The 21452-nt window shown below is 43.3% G+C and overlaps 4 protein-coding genes across 4 annotated transcripts; 1 reads left to right on the top strand and 3 right to left on the bottom strand.

The window, feature by feature from the left end:
- Nucleotides 1-362: 362 nt before the first annotated feature.
- On the bottom strand, nucleotides 363-2840 carry LOC129601526 (uncharacterized). Its single transcript, XM_055500365.1, has 2 exons — nucleotides 2536-2840; nucleotides 363-1931 (listed from the first exon to the last, which is right to left on the bottom strand). Exons 1-2 carry the CDS (start codon nucleotides 2833-2835, stop codon nucleotides 363-365), a joined length of 1869 nt encoding a protein of 622 aa, XP_055356340.1. The 5' UTR covers nucleotides 2836-2840.
- A 1242-nt stretch (nucleotides 2841-4082) lies between these two features.
- On the bottom strand, nucleotides 4083-4931 carry LOC129601538 (uncharacterized). Its single transcript, XM_055500378.1, has one exon. It carries the CDS (start codon nucleotides 4859-4861, stop codon nucleotides 4310-4312), a length of 552 nt encoding a protein of 183 aa, XP_055356353.1. The 5' UTR covers nucleotides 4862-4931; the 3' UTR covers nucleotides 4083-4309.
- Nucleotides 4932-5874: 943 nt separating this feature from the next.
- On the bottom strand, nucleotides 5875-8099 carry LOC129601540 (uncharacterized). The gene is made up of 2 exons (XM_055500380.1): nucleotides 7418-8099; nucleotides 5875-6451 (listed from the first exon to the last, which is right to left on the bottom strand). Exons 1-2 carry the CDS (start codon nucleotides 7870-7872, stop codon nucleotides 6079-6081), a joined length of 828 nt encoding a protein of 275 aa, XP_055356355.1. The 5' UTR covers nucleotides 7873-8099; the 3' UTR covers nucleotides 5875-6078.
- A 222-nt stretch (nucleotides 8100-8321) lies between these two features.
- On the top strand, nucleotides 8322-12842 carry LOC129601537 (WD repeat-containing protein 70-like). The gene is made up of 5 exons (XM_055500377.1): nucleotides 8322-8746; nucleotides 8874-9077; nucleotides 9494-9837; nucleotides 10668-10955; nucleotides 11503-12842. Exons 1-5 carry the CDS (start codon nucleotides 8707-8709, stop codon nucleotides 12652-12654), a joined length of 2028 nt encoding a protein of 675 aa, XP_055356352.1. The 5' UTR covers nucleotides 8322-8706; the 3' UTR covers nucleotides 12655-12842.
- The last annotated feature ends 8610 nt before the right edge of the window (nucleotides 12843-21452 follow it).

Genomic DNA, 21452 nt, shown 5'->3' with positions numbered 1-21452 from the left:
CTGTAGAGAAGTTTGCTTTTCCTTGGAAACAAATTGAACGAGTCTTCAGAATGATGGAAAGGCAGTATAACAGTGTTTTCGGTGCATTAACAAGTACAGTAATTCTTTGCTAAATTAAATGCATTACTGCAACAAAAAAGTGACTGGAATCGGTTTTTTAGAAAGATAGAATAACTGGAGTACTGTATCTCCACAAGTATAGATATAGGTATGTTGTAATGCCAAATTAAATGCAGAGTCTTCGATTACACGTACGTTGCCCTTATTGTTCATTCATTTCTGTACACGGTAAATACACAAGTTTTCTTCGGTACTGCTCATAAAGAGTCATAATCACAGGGGAAGCTGTCATTCACAAAAGTCTAATCATGCCAGTAATGCAGCACCCGTGCCGCCCGGCTAGCGTTCCCGTACGCCGCCCCACCAAACGTAAAATACCCATCTACCAAATCCTTCGGTAGCGGTGTGACATCATTAACATCCCCGAACACCCACACCGTCTGCATGCCCATAATCATATGCTGCAGGGCGTGGCAGTGGATCATCCACACCCCGGGATTCTGCACCCGGATGCGCATAGCCCGCCAACTATACACCGCCCCCGGCCCCAACGTCTGCTGATCCGACGGTGCCGGCCGGTACAGATTCGACGTATCTCGCCGCGTGATCCGCCCGTGTCGCGCCACCAGCAGCGCCTCATTGGCCACCGGATCGTACGTCCCATTGCCGGTACCGCAATCGTAAAAATGATCACCGTGCATATGCCAGGGATGCGATTCCACCGTCCCCGTGAAATTATTCCCAATCAGGTACCAGACTATCTCTAGGACCTCCCCCATTTTGGCCGGGAAGGTCTTGGTCACCGGGTCGAAACCGCCGTTGGCCAGTGCCCGCTCGTAGTTCGGGAAGTTGGCCGTGTTGTTGCGGTACAACGAGACGAGATACGGTTCCATAGTGTTGGTTATCGTCTCGAACCACGGTGAACCAGACTGTTCGAAGAACGCCCCGATCCCCATGGACCCGTTGGTTACGATCTCCTGGACGTTGACGATGATCCGCCGCGTGACCTCTTCCAGCCGTGGGAACGGATTCCCCGGATCCGGATAGTACATCTGGATTTTATCCTCCAACCACCCACCGGTGAAGGTTTCGCTAGCCAGGGTCAATGGTTTTGTGGCCGGCAGTGTAAATGTGTCCACCGGGTTGGAGTTGACCTTATAATGTAAAATCGCGTAAGCTGTCGTGTCATTATCCGGTGACCGAGTTTCCAGTTGCACCCAGAAGCGATCCCGGATTTTCCCATCGGCTCCCGTTAATTCTTGCAACGTTTTCGTGAACAGAATCGCGCTGTAACGTTGGCCGGGTACAACTTCTAAATGATCCACCACATGCGGCATAACGTACTTCCCATCAATCTCGATCAGTACTAACGATGCGTGTTCCTCAAACGCGACGTATACTTGAGAGAACGCCGTACCCCCGATAAACCGCACCCGGTAGGCTTTATTCGGCTCCACATCCAGCACCGCCATCTCACACCCAGAGCCTTGCTGCTCCTGTGTGGCGTTAAGAGCGCGGGATTTTCCGTTAACGGCCACGTTATCCGGGTCACCGCTCCATGTGAACGGCCGGCTGGTTAAATCGTTCAACATGGAGGAGTCGTTCTGGAAGTAGACGTCCGAGAAGAGGATGATCAGATCGTCGTCGTAGTCGTACGGAGGCTTCTTGCCATCGGCCTCGTCAACGATCAGAACGCCGCTGGCGGTGATGGCCTGGAAGCCGACGTGGGAGTGGTAAAAGTAGGTGCCGGCATCGCCGGGTTGTAGTTGGAATTCGTAGTCAAAATAGTGATGCGGTGGGATGGGCCACTGACTGGCCATGGGTGTGCCGTCTGAGAACGGGGATGTTCGCATGGTTAACCCATGCCAATGCTGCAAAAAGTGATATATCTCTGTAAATACACCTCTGTAAAATATACCTCGTATTAACTGACATAATGAATTTTGAGAAACCTCAGATGTGCATGTTTTACCTATATAGTTGTATTTCTTAAATTATTTTATATAGCATACTGTAACCGATTATAACGAAATAGAAAGATGTTTTAAGAAATACAACACATTTTCTGTTTAGCGTCGCAAGAAACCAATTATCAAATACATTAGGTTGCCCGTTGTGCTGCACTTTACTCGGTAACATCCAGTTCGCTTAATTCTTACAGTATATAATAGTGCTGCGCCGGTAGACTTTAATATAAAATTATAGACGTAATTGTATTATTGTTGTATATAACTAAGTTTGTTAAAAAGTTATGAAAAATGCAGCAAAAATTATATTATGTAATTGCTAAATACTGTTAGCTTATGTGTTCAAAACGTACACACTTGACATAATAATAACGTATTTTAGAGAAAATAACAGGCAATAAGTTAATATCTGTATAAGCAGTTAACTTTTCTATTAAATTACGTGCATTAAAACATTAGGTTCAAATACAGATTATGTGGCTTTCGGCTTTTGCTGGCTGTTACTTACTATGGTTGTGTTCTCATTGTCATGATCATTATACACCCGTATCCACGCTCGATCGCCCTCCTTGAACCGCAACGTCGGACCGGGCGCCGTCCCATTGACCACACTGGAATACCGGCTTGTACAGTCGGCCACCGCCAGCACCACTCCGGACAACCGCAGTATAATATCCGGCCGGAAGGTGTCATCGTGTACCACGACGGACGGGGGCGTGGCGGGATAATAATTGGCAGCCGCCTGCACACATATCCATTGACAGACAACGGACGCAATAAAATATAAATAAATCTGCATAATATCCATAATTGTCTAACACCAGCCTGTATATTTAGAATGACAATGAAGCGTTAGCTTTTCGGAACGATGGAAAATTTGTAACACACCCTTGCGGCGGTGTCAAAAACCCAAGCGCGTTGAACGCGCGCGCGAAAGTGGCATTACTGTCATATATGCCAATGGAACGCTTCAATTTCGACGATATGCTCTATAAATCGATGATGTATTGTTATTAATCGGTATACCTTTTCACCACGCACCTTTGTGTAGGCTTGTTCGATTCATTAATTTATTTTTCTGTTAATAGTGATTTTGCTTTTTTTCTATAAAAGTAACACTGTGACACCACCTACCATAAATACGCCAGAAATAATTATCTTCCCTCTGTAATTTGTAACAGAGCGTAGAGTTATTACAGTAACTCTACGCTCTGGATTCTATGCGGCAACAAAGTGACGAAAAGTTCTCGCGTATCGTTGTATCGAAAGGCAGTTAAGTATCGGTTATTAAGAGCCAATTACCTTCCTATTTATTGAAATAACGGGCACGTTCTCGCCGGCAATTAAGTGGCATCATACGATAATTGCCATTGATCGGGTGCATGTTTTTCAGTGTTTTTTTTTCGGTCATCAAACTAACGTAAAGTGTGCAAGCACTATTAACCAAATATCTATATTCTGTACACTGTTCGTTCTAATTACTGTAAGAACTGTTTCCGGAAGGCGTATAAATGTAACACGTTAGTAGCAGATTATGTTATCCCATTCATAACACACGTATTTACATGTATGTACAGTAGGCACTTCCACAGAATAAATTTGGCGGGAAATGAAAATATTTTTCTGTGAAGCTGTGAAAATTAAATGGGTACAAGTACTGTACGAGTATAAAAAATCTGTTAGGCGTATAAGAAATCCGTTTACACGCAAACTGATCAGTTTTAATAATGTATCCTGCGCTAGTGAGAATTTTTAAGGGAAGTATTAACAGCTGTTCTTTCGCATTGTGGATGCTAAAAGGGTGTAACCATTTTTATTGTGCCGACCCCTTAAAAATTCACAGTATTCCTGAAATTCAACGAGAAAGCAGTGGAACCAATACAAAATGATAATTACAATTTAAAATATGTTGCTGCATGGTTTGCGGTGTGTTGTCGCGGCGGGAAAAATAATGAGAGCACATGTGAAATGACCGATGTGACTGCCATTTCAAAGGTCACAGTGCAAAGTGCAATTGCTATTGTATATATTTTTATATCACTCATCAGCCGGAAATACTTCGCACTTTTTTATTGATTGCTGCGATGACCGGTAACATATAATTATACACACTATTGCAAGGAATATCATGAAAATTCAGAGTTTCTTAGCGCACTAGGTATAGATAGGAATGCTTTTCATATAACATAATAAATGCAAGTTCAGACTGTTAATAAGTAATTTACAAACATGCAGTTGAAGATCAGACGCAGTCTGTACAATCAGCAGCCGGCACTTCCCCATTACACGGCGGCCTCTTCATTCTGCAGCTGCCACAACGAGGCGGCCTGCGGCGGCGTCCAGTTATACGCGTAGGCGTTATGCTGCTGCAGCGCCTTATACCGCTGTCCATCCCACACCACTATATCCCCGGCATTATACGACGCGCCCTTCTGCCATTCCCCCACCGTCGCCGGCGCCACGGTCGGCTGCACGATCATGACGTTGCCGATGCCGGATCCGCCGATGCCCGAGGCGGTGTTGAGGACGACGACCTGCCCGGAGCCTAACGTCACGCTGTCACCGGCGACCGCCGCGCCGGAGGCCGTGACCCCTTCCGCTACAACGGAGACGGTGGTGTCCCCTTCCACCGGGACGAGGGTGGTCACTTCCACGGGAACGGCCGAGGTCACCTCCGTCACGACGGTCTGCTGGACGATGACGGTGGAGGTCTCGGTGACGGCGTTGCCGGCGGAGTCGGTGACCGCCACGGGGACGGTCTCCTCATCGGGACGGGGCCGGGCGTGGGCCGCCATGGCACAGAGTAAAATTAATACGCCGCTTTTTAGATACATGACTTTGGAAGAATGTCAATAAAAACGAAGAAATAAATGTTGGATGAAGGAATATCGATGCTGGTAATGATTTTCAATGGCCATTAAATACTACTCGGATTTTCGTGATATCCATCTCAGAAATGTTTTCTGTAACACATTTGCCGGAATATTCCCCGTTTATTCATGGAAGCTTCCGGAATTTCATTGCAAGATTATTGGTCGCACTATATAATTACTCATTCTGTTGCTGGACTCCAAAGGTCACTGCCAATCGCCGGTGGTTTGCCCATGTTGGTTCGCGTAAACACTTTACAATTTCCCACGGATGTGTGGAAAAGTTACCGCATATGGATGTTTCAGTGTGTAAATGTGGCAATTTACGGCGACAACGGTTGGCAAGCAGACATCGTGATTTTATCGGCATGTGTAATCATCGACGTTGAGGGTCAACATGCAACATATGTACCCGGTTTCGCAAAGCAGTAATTATTTTTCCTGAATGGGATTTGCAATGTATTTCTTGAAACGCCCGTAGTACGGAACGCTTTCCCTGTAACTAATACGGGTAATTTTATACTTCCGACAGTTGTTACTGTACTTCGTTACTCAAACGCCAAAACAATAAATTTAGCTTAGATACAACAAGATTAAGATTACAGTAAGAAAGTCACAAGCACAGTTCGTAAAAATATGTGAAAAGAATATTATACTCGTATTTCGTAAATCCAGCGCTTAAAAATATATGTAGTAGTAACTATTTACCACAGAGGATAATATGATTACAGTATAACGTATTGCAATATACAGTACATATAGATGATAATCTACTGCAATAATATAATCATTACAATGCGAAGCAATAATGCGTTGATAACAAAATAACGTTCACCCCCAGTTCCCAGAACTAAATTCACTTGAGCCAAAAAACTAACCAGAGCTACGTCCGGTATACATATTCTTTATGATAAATTCTTAGACATTCACAAAATAAATAATCCATCTCAACAACAATGCTGCTGTACCGTCATTATTTTATCATCGCTTCAAAATCAGCCCCACGAAGTGTGCAAATTAATACCATTAAGAATGCATATCACCCAAAGGCACGCTGATTTAATTTCCGCTGAATTCGAACAAATTCATCCTCACCGCAACAACAAAACAAATGTAAGATAATCCAGAAGCAATAGCTGTCTTTTGACATTTCACATAAATACCATAACACCACATAGTTTTTATGCACGCAGCAGCATCACCAGTCCTTTGACCACTTTATACAGCATCACCACGCCCAACGCCGTCCCGCCCACCCCAATAGCGTAGGGTTTGAGGAAGGAGTAGATATTGGGATTCCGGTAGATAATCAGAACATTATCCCGGTTGACGGCGCTGAAGGGAGCGTTGACGGTGGCCAGGAAGTGCTCCATAGCCAGATCTGTCTGGCATTCCGCGTGGATCTGTAGATGCTCCACGGCTTCCTCCAGATCGGGAAGAACATACAGGATACGCTCGCCGCCGTCTTCTTCGACAGAGGGATCGTCCGAGGTCTGTAGGGCGACATCGCGGGCGGTTATGGAGGTGGATTCCGTCTGGGTCTGGACGTATTCGCTGTAGGACAACAAATTGTTTTAGAACATAAAAACGATTTCTAATTTGCCAGTTTTTCTTTTAAAAACATGTTTAAAAGATTCCTCTGATTACCAGGTACGAGTACCTATCGTAGAACCTCGATTTCTATGGTTTTTGTACATAGAGCAGAGGAAGCGATTTACTATGGAAGAAAACTGCAACCCACACCCAAATAACGGTATTAGCAAAGCGTTTATGCAATACTTTATGGTTCAAATTTAAACCGACTAAACTTCGTATATTAAACTGTATTTTCAATAGTTTTATGCAAAAAAGAGATTTTTTAACTTGAGTCTCACGATAATTCTGGTGTGTAAATAATACTTATGGAAAGTCAGAAGCAATAAGTACTGTACAAATGAAGTAACCTCTGCAGCAACAAGCCTCTGCACTACAATATATCCACGTACAACCACCAAGTTTTACCGACAATTTTGAAACACAAAGCTAAGCAGAAACTACTTTTATAAACTCGAAATTTCAAAGCTTCTGGTCCTATTTGTAAACATCATCAGCTTGCTGAAAAAACTGAGAACAAATACAAAAAAGATTTCAAGTACAAAACGCTTCTACCTGCAAAAAAATAAGTAAGTACATATTCAGTATACACCGTACTGGTTGTCTTGAAACCTGAAACCACCACCAGCATCCACAGAAGACAAACCAATTAAGACTGGCATAATAAAATTCTGTAAAACTATTTCCACAACGATACATACTAATTATTGGTAAATTAAAGTGGTCTAGTGAAAAACGCAAATACTGATGGTGAGTATTGACTGCATTGTGGACTACCACTTACCAGTCAGTACCAGCACCTGATAGTTGGTACCGTACCATGAGATCATACAGCTAGCAATAACTTCAAGAATTTAACACACAGAGAACATCTACAATTTGAAAATCAAGAAAACTATAAATCAATCTGCCTTATGTTCTCCTCACCGTCTGAGCCGTCTCCTGACCAGATCCCGCATCGCCGTATCGACACACTGCAGATTCCTCTCCAAACACACCTGGAACTCGAAGACCTGCTCCTCCAGATCGCGCAGCACCCCCTTATCCGCGCCCTCCCACGCCCCCTGCCCCTCCGGGGTCGCCCCCACATCCCCGTTGCTCTTGGCATGATTCTCCACCGGCAGACGGTGCAGGATCCCGCTGAACGTCCCGTCCAGATGACGCACCCGCTTCACGCAATCCTTTTGCGTTTTCTCCAGGCGCTCCACCAGAGTCTGTAGCTGTGTATAGTGCGCGGCCAGCTCGACGTGCAGCGTGAGGGTGTCGTGCACTGCGCTGTCGGTCGCGGTGGGGGATCGGCGGGTGTTGGACTGTAGGGTGTTGGAGCGCGGCCGCGAGGCGATGGCGCCGTCGGGGAGAGTTCTGGCCGAGTCGCCCATCATCCAAACATAGGATAATCGGATGGTGAGTTATAACTTAGGATACTTGAAGTATATTCAACACGGTGTGCGGGCCAGGCAGTTGAATCACGGACGATCAGCACTTCACTGGGGCAATTAGAAAATATGCTTTAATAAGAGAGATCATAGTCCGTTGAAACCAGAAATCTTTTGAGGAAAAAAATCGCGTCATCCAGAAAATTGCTTTGTTTACACTTTACAACCTATGTTAATTGTTAGGGACTGATTTTCAGTGATCTGTGAGCAAATGAAAATGCGGCTTTTTCCGGTATGATTAAATGGTGTTGGAGCTGGTTAAATGTGCCCTATTATTGGAAATGGAACCGCCTGTGCGGTTTACGTTAGCACAACCACGTAATGGAAATGGTATCAAGCACCTTTGCTGCATTCCCGTGATTCCACACTGTGATTGTTCAGTTTTAATTTTTTAATCTCATTCTGAGATTCTCCTTGGTTTTCAGTGGTTTCCTTTTATTTTCCAGTTAGATTTTAAGAACAAAACTGTTCTCAAGTTCTTCATCTAGATCGTTTTAGAAAACTTATAAATATTTGAACCAGTGACCATTAGCAGTTGCCGTTGCAGCCCAAAATTTAAGCTTGTTGTCGCGGTCTCAAGTTGTTTGAACGCCTGTGCTTGATGGGCTTTCACAGTAGCTTGACTAGCTTCGCTGCACTTTATTTTCATGCTGATAGCAGTTAGCCTGATAGTAATTTGATTCCTCGGTTATAATTTTGCTGGGTTGAAACTGGAGCTATCGGAGCGTCCATAGATCATCCTGATTTATTTGGACATTTGTCAGGCGTTCCGGTCTCGCCATGGCAGAAGACGATCTGGAAGAAATGCGCCATTTGCGACGTAAGAGCTACAGATATGACTAAAATTCTTAATCGCTGCTTTAGAATACACTTGTGTCGTATATTGTTACACTACAGATCATATGTGTATTGAGTGAAAATTAATGCTGGATGGTTGTCTTCTGCAGACAAATTCCATGTGGGACTCCGTCCTAGTCGCGATGCTGGCTCCGACGACGATGAAGAAGCACATCCCACAGCAGCGGAGCCTACAGCAGCGTCTACCTACGTTTTTGGCACCACACTCAACCAACCATCTGCGGCATCCGCCAAAGAAGAGGACGAGAACGAAACCATGGCGAAAATGATGGGCTTCTCCGGTTTCGCCTCAGGTGCGCTCACCAGATTTTAATTAAAACACTCGTAGCTTGCTGTTTCAGTTTTATATCTCAATCCTTTCCATTGAAATGGAAAAAAATGTAGGAAAACAAATTAAAAATAACATTTTTATTATTCTTTTCAGAAAGCTATTATTACTGCTTTTTTTAATGTCCGTAAAAACTGATACACAATTCTTAGAGACTTTCGTAAAATTGATATAACGATGGATTTTGCAAAGCTTCGTGGAATTTGCGCGTTCGAAAAAAAGACGGACTTTCTACATTGACACTGTAGTGGTATTTAAGAGACTTAAATAATAAAATCAATTGATAATGGAGATCTTATTATATTTTTAAATTTATAAAAATAAATTATATAAAGCTTAATTACATGTATGAATGTTTGAGATGCTTGATGGAATTTTCAGGTGCGAAAAAATCACGGACTTTCGACATTGACACCCTGGTCAACGAGGCCCGCCAGAACGCCACACTGTCGTCCAAAGGAACGGAATCCGACAGCGACGACGATGCGCCCGGTCCACCCCTACCCCCGAAGCCGTCCGCGGCCCCCGGCAGCACCTCCGGGGTAGTGGGACCATCCCCACCGCCTTCAGCATCCTCTTCGGCTCTGCCGTCGGGATCCTCCCAATCTGACCTGGCTGATGATGATTCCGATGTGTCGGATGACGAGGAGAGCGCGGATGTCGGGGGAGGGGACTTCCGGATCCCTTGTTCGTATGATCTCACCTTCGAACACGGCGACAAAGCGGTAAGAAACCAAACAAAATTATTTCGTTGATGTTGGTGTTGGTAGAAATTTAACAGTAATTACGCAGAACATCTAATTGGGATTACCGTTGCTTTAACACGCGACCGTAAACCCGAGCAGGTGCTAGATAAATATTTTTATCAGTAAAATGTGCTTTGTGTTTCGTACCGTTCAGTGTTTGAATTGATTGAGTGTTAGCGTAAGATTTTCTGTAAATGGGTCGGTCGGTTTGTTTTGATTGTGTTAGTTGTGATGCTGTTATTGCTTTTTTAAGTAGCCTTGAAAGTTTCACCGTTTGCAAAAGTATTTTGGCTGCAAAATACGAACGTTAGGCAAAAATACGAATATTTAGTTATGCGCAGTGAAATCGTAGAATAAGGGATTAGGCTCTCTGTACTATGCATCCGTAAAATCCCTTAATTAAGACGATTTTACACGGTCTGTGAAACTGATGATTTTTAAACAGTTTTTTTTTGATAATTATATGCTTTGGTGATCAGTACTTATTTGTCTCTGTTTTCTTATTGAACTTGGAATAAAAATTAAATATATCTTGAAATAAATATTAAATATATGGTTGTTTTTTTAATGTTTAACTTTCACGTAGTGTACCGGCGTTCGCAATCATTGTTATCTCGGCGGCTATTGCCCATTAAACTTTAAATATTATATTAGGCAGTTGCAAACAGCCGCTGTACGATTAGACTTTAATGTTGAACAGAAATTGTCCAAGCACACCAAATTGAAATTTCTGATTTTCTTTTGCTCTGAGTAAAAGTAAGAGCTGTTTTGGTGGGTGATTTTTGTTGATGATTGATTTTTTCTGGCAGATTACGGCCCTGAATGTGGATTCGGTTGGCGCGCGTTTCGCCACGGGCAGCGTGGACTACGAAGTGAAACTGTGGGATTTTGGCGGGATGCAGGCCAACCTGTTCGCTTTTCGCACGTGTAAACCCTGTGAATCGCATGCCATCCACAATGTCAGCTTCAGCAACGGCGGGGAGCAGGTGCTGGTTGTCTCCGGCAATGCGCAGGCCAAAGTGATCGACCGTGATGGATTTAACGTCATGGAGTGCCCCAAAGGCTTCCAATACCTCAACGATATGGCCGCTACCAAGGTAAGTAATTTTAAATTCATGACGCACAGATCGTGTTCACATTTATTGACAAAACATAACTTGACATCAACATGTATCTCGAATATTCTGTTTGTAAATAACCAGTGATTTTAATCTGAAAAATAATGGATGGTTGTCGTTCTGATTTCTGTGTCTTATAATTTTGGTTACGTTAACGTTATTCATGATTTTGAATTTGACAAAAATATTTTGTATTTATATAATAGCTTTTTCGTTTGTTAACGATTGACGGTTTTAAGCTAAGAGGCTGATGATAGATTATCATTCACAGTTTTAGATTTTTGTTTGCTTTGTTTTCTTGATTAATTGTCAGTTTCATGCATTTATTTTTGATATTATAACGCTTTCATTATCATACGTACAGATACAGGCTACAGAATACTAGAGTAGTTTTTATTGTAAAAAGTTGAATTATTTTATCTGGCGAAAATTTTTCTTCGAGAAGGAAGTTTTGGTTTTACATTGAAATATTTGTGCTTTTTATTTCCTATCCGGCTGTCGTTAGAGTTTTCCCGGTTCTGTCTAGGGTCACATCGGTATGTTGACTTCCGGGTGGTTTTCCCCCAAAGTCAAATCGGAATTCTGCACCTCCTCCTACGACGGCACGCTGCGCATCTGGTCCATCGATAATAAAGAAAAGCACAAAGTCTGCCTGAAACTGAAATCCGCCAGCGGGCTGAAGACCGTCCCCACCACCTGCGCCTACAGCAAAGACGGGAAATTCGTCGCTGCCGGCTGCCAGGACGGCAGCATCTCCATGTGGGACACCACCAAAGCCAATTTTGTCAACCCGGCCAAGACCATCCGCAACGCCCACCAGAACGCCACCGACATCTCCTCCATCTGTTTCTCCTACGACAACCGGATGTTGTGCTCGCGGGGCCTGGACGACACGGTGAAACTGTGGGATCTGAACATGCTGAAGAAACCCGTGTTCGAGGCGCGCGGATTATCCAATATCTCCTCGCAGTCCGACTGCGTCTTCAGTCCGAACGATAAAGTCGTTCTCTGCGGCACGGCGGTGCAGAAAGGCAGCGGGGAGAACGGGAAACTGGTGTTTTTGGACCGGAACACGTTTAATGTGGTGAAAGAGCACCCGGTCGGTCCGCAGAGTGTCATCCGCATCGTGTGGCATCCCCGGCTCAACCAGATCTTCGCCAGCACCAACGAAGGCACCGTCAAGGTCTTCTTCGATCCTAATATCTCGCACAACGGCGCGCTGCTCTGCCGGACGTCCAAGAAACGCGTCAAACCGAAGCTGGCGGATTCAGTGACCGCGGATTATGTTTATACACCGTTTGCGCTGCCCATGTACAAGGAAGAGAAGCAGCGTAGTAAGCAAGCGCAATTTGAGCGGGCCCGCAAGGATCCCATTAAATCCCAGCGGCCGGAATTGCCGGTGACGGGACCGGGTGCCGGTGGCCGCGTGGGACAGGCGGGCGGCACGTTGAGCTCGTTCTTGGTGCGGAAGTTGGGGTACGCGCAGAAGCGGAAGGATGAGGATGTGGATCCCCGACAGGCGTTGCTACGGCACGCCGAAGCGGCGGCCAAGGACCCGTACTGGGTTTCGCCGGCCTACGCGAAGACGCAGCCTAATACGATCTTCCAGCAGGGCGAGGGGGATGCGGCGGGGCATGAATTGGGGGAGAGTGTGGCCAAGAAACAGAAAAAGTTTTAGTTGTTGTGGTGTTGTTGTAGGAGGATGCCTAATGGATTTTATACTTTGTGGTACTACTCGTACTGTTTGATTGATGGCCGATATGTAGCAAATAGCAATCATGTGTAAGACATACACGTTGTTTTTCAGTAAATGACGAAATCTTGTTGACACGAGTCGAAAGACGAATTGTCGCAGATGGAATAAAAAGGACGATAACTTTGTTGTAAAATTTAATTATGATCGCTACCAGTATTTTACCCTAAATTCGTGCTCACAGGAAAAGATGCTGCATCATACTAATTATTACATACTTTAATAAATGGACGAGCGTCAATAAAAGAACTACTCGTAGCTTTGATGACAACTTTTAAAAGAAGTAAATTTCACAAAATATCAAATTTAGTATTTGTCAAATACGAAATAGACATTGCTCCTTGCTCGCGGCTAGCCACTGTTTACATACTCGTACCCGTAATCCATCATTGTAGTGCGTAAAGTTGCCACAAACGTTACCGCCCCTGGGGTCGAGTTTCAAGTCAAACTATTCATAAAGAATGCGATCTGTGCTTGGTGCTTGGTGCTTGGTGAGTACTTTTCACTTTTGCAACAAAAATTATTATTATTAAATTTAAAATTATCTATTAAATTTATCTGTATCTGCTTCCGAAATGATGTCTCATGGTCATCTTGAACCGATGACCACCTGCTCGGATAGTGATAATACGTTCGACCAGAAGCGCAAACGGTGGGAGCGAGACGAGAAAGTTTCTCGCACTGGAGAATCAAGCAGTGACCCGAACGATTTTCCTAACTCTTCGTCCCAAGATGGAAAACCGATGAAGGCCCTGGATCAACCGAATCCGAATGTGCTGGTAATGCTTTTTGAGAATATCTGTTATTGGTCCGAACTCCGAACTTTCCGGCCGAAGAACAACGATCAGTAAAAAGTATATTAATTATCTGAATATTGTATATGTGACATTGTGAACTACTCATTGTACAGAGTAAATTCTACAATAGGCAGCGTAGCGAATTCAGTTGTCCTGATATTCTACAGCTACTCTGGTATTTTCAGTTCGCCGTGAATTACAATTTACAAGGCGCTTTTCACAACTTTTGTTGACTGCGGTCAAACTACTGTATTTGAATTCTCATAATTATAATAATTTATCGTTATTTATGTGATGTCAGATTGTTGTCGTTTAAGTGATTTTCGTTTGATGGTGGTATTGAGTATCTGTACTTAGTTAAATTTTTTTTTGAATAATGAGATTTGTACCCCATTGGAATAATGCATTTTAAACTGTTCGAAGAATAAACGTGATAGGAACGGGACGTTTTACTTCGTAGAAGTACTCTGAGCGACCCGATTTGAAAGTGCTGAAAACGACCGTAATTCCTGACAAAATTATTATTCGCACAACGGAACTGGCCAATCATGTTCTCGTTATGGGAACAGTATCGGTAAGAGACTAACGATAAATTTTATAGCTGTCTAAAAAGCTTGTTGGTTACGGTTATTAGTTATAATTTTATTGTTATGTATTATTTATGGATTATTAGTCATTCATATGTGACTGTGTGCCTATAACTGGCCACTTCTGCAGTATTCTGACAGTCCTGTCAAGTGTCCGTACGGGACCGAAACCAACGCCTGCAACAACGTCAAGTTTGTGTCGACGGATCGGCTGAAGGCGCATTTGGAAGTCGCGCACCAGTTGACCAATGTGCAGATCAATCTGTTGTGTCCCTGCCCGGCGGAATGCAACGGAGATAAAGAATGTCCGGTTGCCATATATGATCAGTACTCAGGACTGTATCTGGTAGATCATTTGACAGAGGCTCATGAGCAGTTCTACAACAAGCTCCAGGCCTTACTGTGCTGCGTGGATGTTGACGATGACGATGAGCAGGATGACCTTGAAGCATTCCTGAAGGAAAACAATTTGGTACGGTTTCCTATTAAAAATTGTTTAGTACAAAAACTGGATTGCATATATGAACGGGTCATTATTTTCCTACTACGTATTATCAGTGCGAAAATTATGGTGACTGGCGAACGGGTACAAGATTGTGTTTGCTGTTACTGGCAAGTTAACGCTTTCATTGAGTCTGGGTACAAATGAGTTGGGTACAAATTTCGGAAGAGGCTTCAGATGGGAGAATTAAGGTGTGCTAATGAAATATGAACGCGCCAGCTATTGTCAGACTCCTTTTTACGAGGGAGCCAGCAAACTTGAAAGGATTATTATATTATTTTTAACTCATGATAAATATGCCATTTTCTTTAATTCGTGCTTTAACATGTATTATGAACACTAGATGGCCGGCTTTCCGAGTACTGCATCGTCAAGCTTCGCGCGAAGCTGTCAGTGCTTTTTCGTTTAGTAAACGAAAAAACTCAATAAAAGATAAGCTGTAATTCAATATTAAAATTTATATGGATTTTAAATTTACTGAGCACGTGCATTATATTATGTTCACGGACACGGTCAATAAATTCCGCTGGAATGCGGAACATAATTACGTATCACGTTTCATAATGTTCACTTCCGCTGTCCAAATTTATTCTGGCTGCAACTACTTTACTCGTACGCTTTTCAGCAGTTTAACTCTTATTTTAAAAACAGAATAGGAAAGATATGGATTATCTTAAGCATCTGGATGGGCGTAAAACGTTTCCGGAATGGACACGCGATGTGACTAAGCCGTTTCAAAGCCAGCTGATTCCAGATAAATTCGTTCAACCAACAGTTGTAGAGGTGTGGTGCAGCCGTACAGAATTTATTCTAATCTGTACACTAGTGTCCACAGGTGTGTTCTGACATTTTTGAGAAGTACTAAGCGCTTGTTTTGCAGAATCGTTGCTTGTATTACGTCTGCAACCTTGAACCATGTAAAGGGAACCGTTTCCCCAGCCCGCGACGAATCAGAAGTCACATTTGCACAGTGCACCTGGAACAGGTGCCCATGCAGACCGACCTTTACTTTGGATGCCCTGCCCCAGTGAGTAATTGAAGCTGTAGCACGCTATGTGTACCTTAAGCGTTTGTCCTTTTCGTGGCTAAAGCGCATGTGCTGTGAGTAGCTGAAGCGTTTGTGCTTTTTCTGCAGGGATGCAAGGACATCGTGAAGTCCAACACGAATCTCATAATATCGCACGTGAAAGCGATGCATCCTTCTTTGTGCGGCAGGCCTGATTACTCGCAGAACGCTTTGCAGGTGAGTGTAGCGTTTTCTTTCTGATAATCTTACTCATGGGGCCGCTGCAGATTACAGATTTCATTTTTTTTAAAATCTGAAATTAGGATTATTCTCATCGCAGTACGGTGATAATAACAATAATATCAGTTTTATTTATTGTCCTGTGCAGTGGGACATATGTCTCCTCTGGGCATTTGACACTATTTCACAAAAACCACAGCATACTAATTTTGAAAATAAAGATACTGACATGCTATACGGAAGTCGCAGCAAATGACGCATACTGCGTCAATACTGATATTAAAAAGATTATTAGACGGCAAGCGGCTACTGTACAGCATAGCCATCGTGTTCGTATAAAATGCCGGCTGCAGATTCTGATTTTATGTTTTGGTGTTCATAGAAACGAGAGCGCATGATAATGGAAATGGATAGTGGTTCTGTACGGGTCAGAGAGACTTTGTACGGTTCATCTGAGGATTCTGATGACAGCAGTTCTGAGAGCGAAAAGGAGGAGTGCACGCGGTACTTGTACAAGTACTCTTGTCCGGCCGAGGTATGTGCGGAGCGTTGATTAAGAAAACAATATTGCGTTAAAAAGTGTGCTATAGATGCGTGTTCCGGCATAATCTTCAAGTTTTATTGCTGCGTTGTAGGATTGCACGGTGGTGTACTGGGATCGAGATCATATGATTTGGCACATTGGAGCTGATCATCAAAAAATCTGGAATACTGCTTGAAGTATATTACCGTTTATCAATAACTTTTTGCTGGTAGGAAGAAGATTTTGATAGATTATCGTTTCCAGTTTTGAATGCTGGTGTGATGTGTTTTCGTTTAATTGTTAACTTTCATGAATTTATTTTTAATATTACAGTATTATGTTTAACGTTATGCGTAATACAAAGTGGTTTTTATTATAGCAATGTTAAATTATATTTTATTGCCGAAAAATTTTCGATAAGCTAGTTTTGTATTTTCTCAAACTGTTTGCCGATATTCTCCGTTACCGAGTGCAGTTTGAGTTTGTAAGGTTCTGTTTAGGGCCACGTTGCTATGCTAACTTTCGGCTGGTTTTCGCCCAAAATCAAATCGGAATTCTGACCTTCTCCTACGACGGCACTCTCCACATCTGGTCTATCGACAACAAGGAGAATCACAAAGTCTGCCTGAAATTGAAATCCTCCAGCTGCCTGAATACCGTCCCCACCACCTGCGCCTACAACAGGGCCTGCGCTTATCCGGACGCCCGAGAAACGCGTCAAACCGAAGCTGGCGGATTTGGTGACCGCGAATTACGTCTGTTACCACGTTCGCTGTGCCCTTTGTACAAGGAAGAGAAGCAACGCAGTAAGCAGGCGCAGTTTGAGCGAGCCCGCAAGGATCCCGTTAACGGGAGTAAAAGAATTAGCTTCAGTGACAACTTTTAAAAAGAAATTTAATTCAGTTTTGTCAGTTTTTTTACATGTTACTGTAAATACAATTTTTACGAAAGCGCTTGTCGATAGAAATTCAACGGAAACGCGGCATCAATGCTGAGCAGTGGGCACGATGGAAGGAATTGATAAATTAAATAAGATGTTCTTGTTGTAATTTTTCGTGGTTCTTTCATTTTGTGTATCACGTCTGTTTTGACCAATAAAATTACTTACCATAATTCGCTGTTTGTGTGCATGATCCATCGTTGTGAACAGACGGCTGAAAACGTTGGCTGAACTGCGGACGGGCGCCGCAAACGTTTCCGCCGCCGGGTTCCAGTTTCAGATTAAACTGTTCAGACAAGCCACAACGGACAAGCGAATGAAGAGTCACTGAAGACCAACGATTTTCGCGCAGCACACTGCCACACTGCAGTTTGCAAATACTATTTTATCGTTAATTATTAACGGTTAATACTAAATTTTACTGTAAATATTATATTTTTGAGCGTCAAATACCTGTTTTTATCCGGTTTGCTATCCATTTGCAAATACGTTCTACGCATGTAAGAGTAGTAGCCTGTTGCGGCGCGTCAACAAGTCAATGCGACTCTGCACTTGGGGACTTTCTCTTTAACGTTGATTCGCGTTTGGCGCCATCGCGGCGTTCTTTTTCGTGAGTTTTGTAACTTTTGCTGTATTAAATTTATGGTCTGCTCCAGAACGATGTCTTATGATCATCTTGAACCGATGGCCACCTGCTCGGATAGTGACGATACGTTCAACCCGAAGCGCAAACGATGGGAACGCAACCAGAAAGTTCCTCGTACTGGAGAATCCAGCAGCGATCCGGACGATTCTCCTAACTCTGAGTTGTTCCAAGACGGAAAGCCGATGAAGGCCCTGGAACAATCGAATGTGCTGGTAATTTTTTCCTTAAAAAATTTGTTCATGGTCTGCGCTTTGACGCCGAAGAGCAAAGATCACTAAAAGCATAATCTGGGTATTAACAATTAATTGTAGAATTTAAGTGTATTATAATTACGATTAATTACATATTATACAGAGTAAATTAGGCTGGATTTCCGTGAATTTTGTGAACGGTTGTTAAAGCTGAACAAAGTACTTACTGTACTGAAACTGAATAATGATAACTATTTATCGCACTGGAATAATCTACGGTATTCTGGACTGCTTGAAAATAAACGTGATAGGAACGGGACTTTTTATTCGTAGAAATACTCCGCGCGACCCGATACGAAAGTGCTGAAAACGACCGTAATTCCTGATAAAATTATTGTTCGCCAAACGGAACTGGCCAATCATGTGCTTGTTATGGGAACAGTATCGGTAAGAGACCAACGATAAATTTTATGGCTGGCTAATAAGATCCTTGGTTACTGTCACTTATGTTTTTGTTATTTATTGTTAACTGGCCTTGACCGCTTACAATCTGCAGTATGGAGACAATCCTATCAAGTGCCCGTACGGAACCGAAACCAACGCTTGTAACACAGTGGAATTCACGTCGACGGATAGTCTGAAGGCTCATCTGGAAGCCGCGCACGAACTGACTAACGTTCAGGTTAATCTACTGTGTCCCTGTCCCGCGGAATGCAACGGAAATGAGGAATGCCGGGTTGTGGTGTACGATCAGTACTCCGGGGTGTTTCTGGATGACCACATGACGGTTGCTCATAAGGAGTTCTATGAAAAACTGCAAACACTGTCATGCTGCGATAAGCTTGATGACGACCAGAAGGAATTTCTCGAAGCATTTCTGGAGGAGAATGATTTGGTATGACAAAAGCGTAGCCTGCAGATTTTGTTCACCACAATTAATCCACCCGCATCAACATACAAAATCCAATCTGTGGAAAATTCATGTATGATTCCACGGTGGAATCATACGAAGAATTTTCTACAGATTGGATTATTATTAACACCATTATTATTATTGGATTATAATTATCCACCTGATTATTTTAAAGGCCTAACAAACATATTGCTACATTTACTGTTTTCAATGCTTACTTATACAAGGATTCATTTTAACCCTTGGTCTGATAACAGAAAATGGAAGATATGAAATATCTCGACCATCTGAACGGGCGTAAAACATTTCCGGAATGGGTACTCGATCTGGATGCAAAACAACCGTTTCCTAGCCAGATTATTCCAGATAAATTCGTCATTCCTACCGTCGTAGAGGTGGGGTTGCAGTAATTAGCAAAATGATTATATTTATCCTCCAGAATTCTAGGTAGATGCGTTTTACAGCAGTTTATAGAACGTTCTTTATTTCACAGAATTGCTGCTTACGTTACGTCTGCAATCTTGAACCATGTAAAAGAACTGGCTTTCGCTACGCGCGACAAATAAAAAGTCATATCGCTGTTGCGCACGAGGAGCAGGTGCGCATGGAAACCGACCTGTTCTTTGGATGCCCTGCTCCAGTGAGCTCTTTTTCTACTTTGACATGTGTCTGAACTTACTCTGAAGTCACTAAAGCGTTTGGGTTCATTCACCAGGGATGCAATGATATCGCGATGGCCGAAACGAAGCATATGGTATCACACGTGAAAGCGATGCATCCTTTACTCTGCGGCAAGCCCGACTACTCCGAGAACGCATTGCAGGTGGGTTTTGTAATATTAACACTTTCGACCGAAGCGTAGCGAAGGTTCTCTATATTAAGTTTCTATGAAAAATGTGGTGTCCGTCTGTCACCGCCACCTCACTTTGAAAGGTAAAATTCTCATGGCCACTTTAGCTCCACTAAGAATAGAATGGGGCTAAAACTTTGTTTTTTTGCTGTCGTGCAAAGCGATTTAATCTGGCGGTGGCGACTGGAGATATGAGTTAATTTAGTATGGGAACTTAGGAATTCAGATTTCAAGACAATTTAATACTGTTCGTTGTGTTCACAGAACCGAAGGGACTTGATAATGGATATGGATCGGCGTCGTGTGCTCGTCAGAGACTTTGGATGGTTCCTTGGAGAAGTGTGAAGATTGTTGTAGTGACAAAATGCACCGGCACTTCTGCAAGTACTCGTGCCCTGTACCGGTATGCTGGCTCATAAAGAACTTCTAAATTTCGAATTAAAATACCAGTTTTCCAGTTTTAAGGGCAGGCAACATGAGCATGCTGACCATATGGTGGGCTTCTCGTACTTCTTCCATGCAGCAGCTTTTGAACTTAGGAAAAAATCGTAACAGTAAAACATTTCACACAATGACACACATGCTTGTTTCGTCGTATAATTGGTATATTTATGTACTATTTCATTTACCTGTGGCACAACGTATTAGCACTAACTGAAAAATCATAATCGATAAGTATGGTTTGATTGTCTTGTAGGATTGTTCGGTGGAGTACTGGGATCGTGAGTACATGGTTTGGCACATTGGAGCTGATCATCAGAATCGCTGGAATATTGCCTGAAAAATGCAGTCGTAGTTATGTGTTTGATGCTCGCAAGAAATCGCTGGAATATTGCCTGAAAAAATGCAGTCGTAGTTATGTGTTTGATGCTCGCATTTCTGAGAGTTGGCGCGCGTTGACGATCGGGTCCGCTGCCGCGATACACGTACATCAGTACACAGCTTCGTCGACGTGAGAATGGCATCCCACTGTTGACAGGTGCGGCGGCAGCGCAGCCTTTAACGGTGTCCAATGACTGAAAGGTCTCCTTTAGCACTTCCAGCGGCAACGCCAATACGCGCTCAGCGGCACACAACGGCTGTTTCCGTTTCGGCTCGGCATCCGACTCTGCGGATTTCTTGCGCAACTGATTATAAAGGACGATACTGTCTGGCACTTTCGAACGCCCTAGCCTGTCATTGAATTTGGGAAACTCAGAGAACACGACAAAAATGCTCGGTTGAATGTGTGACCACACCGTTCCCAACCTTTCCAGCAACGCTCCGGCCTGTCAAGGCACGCCAACGCATTTTTTCCAGTTATGTGCTATGTACTATCAATGATTCACCGGTCGGGTCATCGTTTCTTCGGTCAGCAAAACGTCCTCAGCAAATTGTCGATCAGCAGGAGGGGTGGTCAGCGAATTTTCCGTGTGTCAAATTCCTGAATTCGACGTCTGAAAATTCACTCGGAGGAGACAACAGAAACTGCATTTTTTTGCGCTGTTACCTTGAAGTTCAGTAGATTTTATGAGAAATGTACACAGCT

This window comes from Paramacrobiotus metropolitanus, unplaced genomic scaffold (assembly GCF_019649055.1).
Source record: "Paramacrobiotus metropolitanus isolate TYO unplaced genomic scaffold, Prichtersi_v1.0 Parri_scaffold0000248, whole genome shotgun sequence".
NCBI lineage: Eukaryota > Metazoa > Tardigrada > Eutardigrada > Parachela > Macrobiotidae > Paramacrobiotus > Paramacrobiotus metropolitanus.
The sequence above is the reverse complement of the archived record's forward strand: the minus strand, read 5'-3'. Positions and strand labels throughout refer to the sequence as shown.

Excerpts from the sequence above, each read along its gene's own strand:
- LOC129601538 (XM_055500378.1), bottom strand. The coding sequence starts at position 4,861 with ATGTATCTAAAAAGCGGCGTATTAATTTTACTCTGTGCCATGGCGGCC.
- LOC129601537 (XM_055500377.1), top strand. The coding sequence starts at position 8,707 with ATGGCAGAAGACGATCTGGAAGAAATGCGCCATTTGCGAC. Across the intron at positions 9,078-9,493 it reads CTTCTCCGGTTTCGCCTCAG|GTGCGAAAAAATCACGGACT; the intron begins GTGCGCTCACCA and ends TGGAATTTTCAG. Across the intron at positions 9,838-10,667 it reads TCGAACACGGCGACAAAGCG|ATTACGGCCCTGAATGTGGA; the intron begins GTAAGAAACCAA and ends TTTTTCTGGCAG.
- LOC129601540 (XM_055500380.1), bottom strand. The coding sequence starts at position 7,872 with ATGATGGGCGACTCGGCCAGAACTCTCCCCGACGGCGCCATCGCCTCG. Across the intron at positions 6,452-7,417 it reads GTCAGGAGACGGCTCAGACG|CGAATACGTCCAGACCCAGA; the intron begins GTGAGGAGAACA and ends GTTGTCCTACAG.
- LOC129601526 (XM_055500365.1), bottom strand. The coding sequence starts at position 2,835 with ATGGATATTATGCAGATTTATTTATATTTTATTGCGTCCGTTGTCTGT. Across the intron at positions 1,932-2,535 it reads ACAATGAGAACACAACCATA|CATTGGCATGGGTTAACCAT; the intron begins GTAAGTAACAGC and ends CACTTTTTGCAG.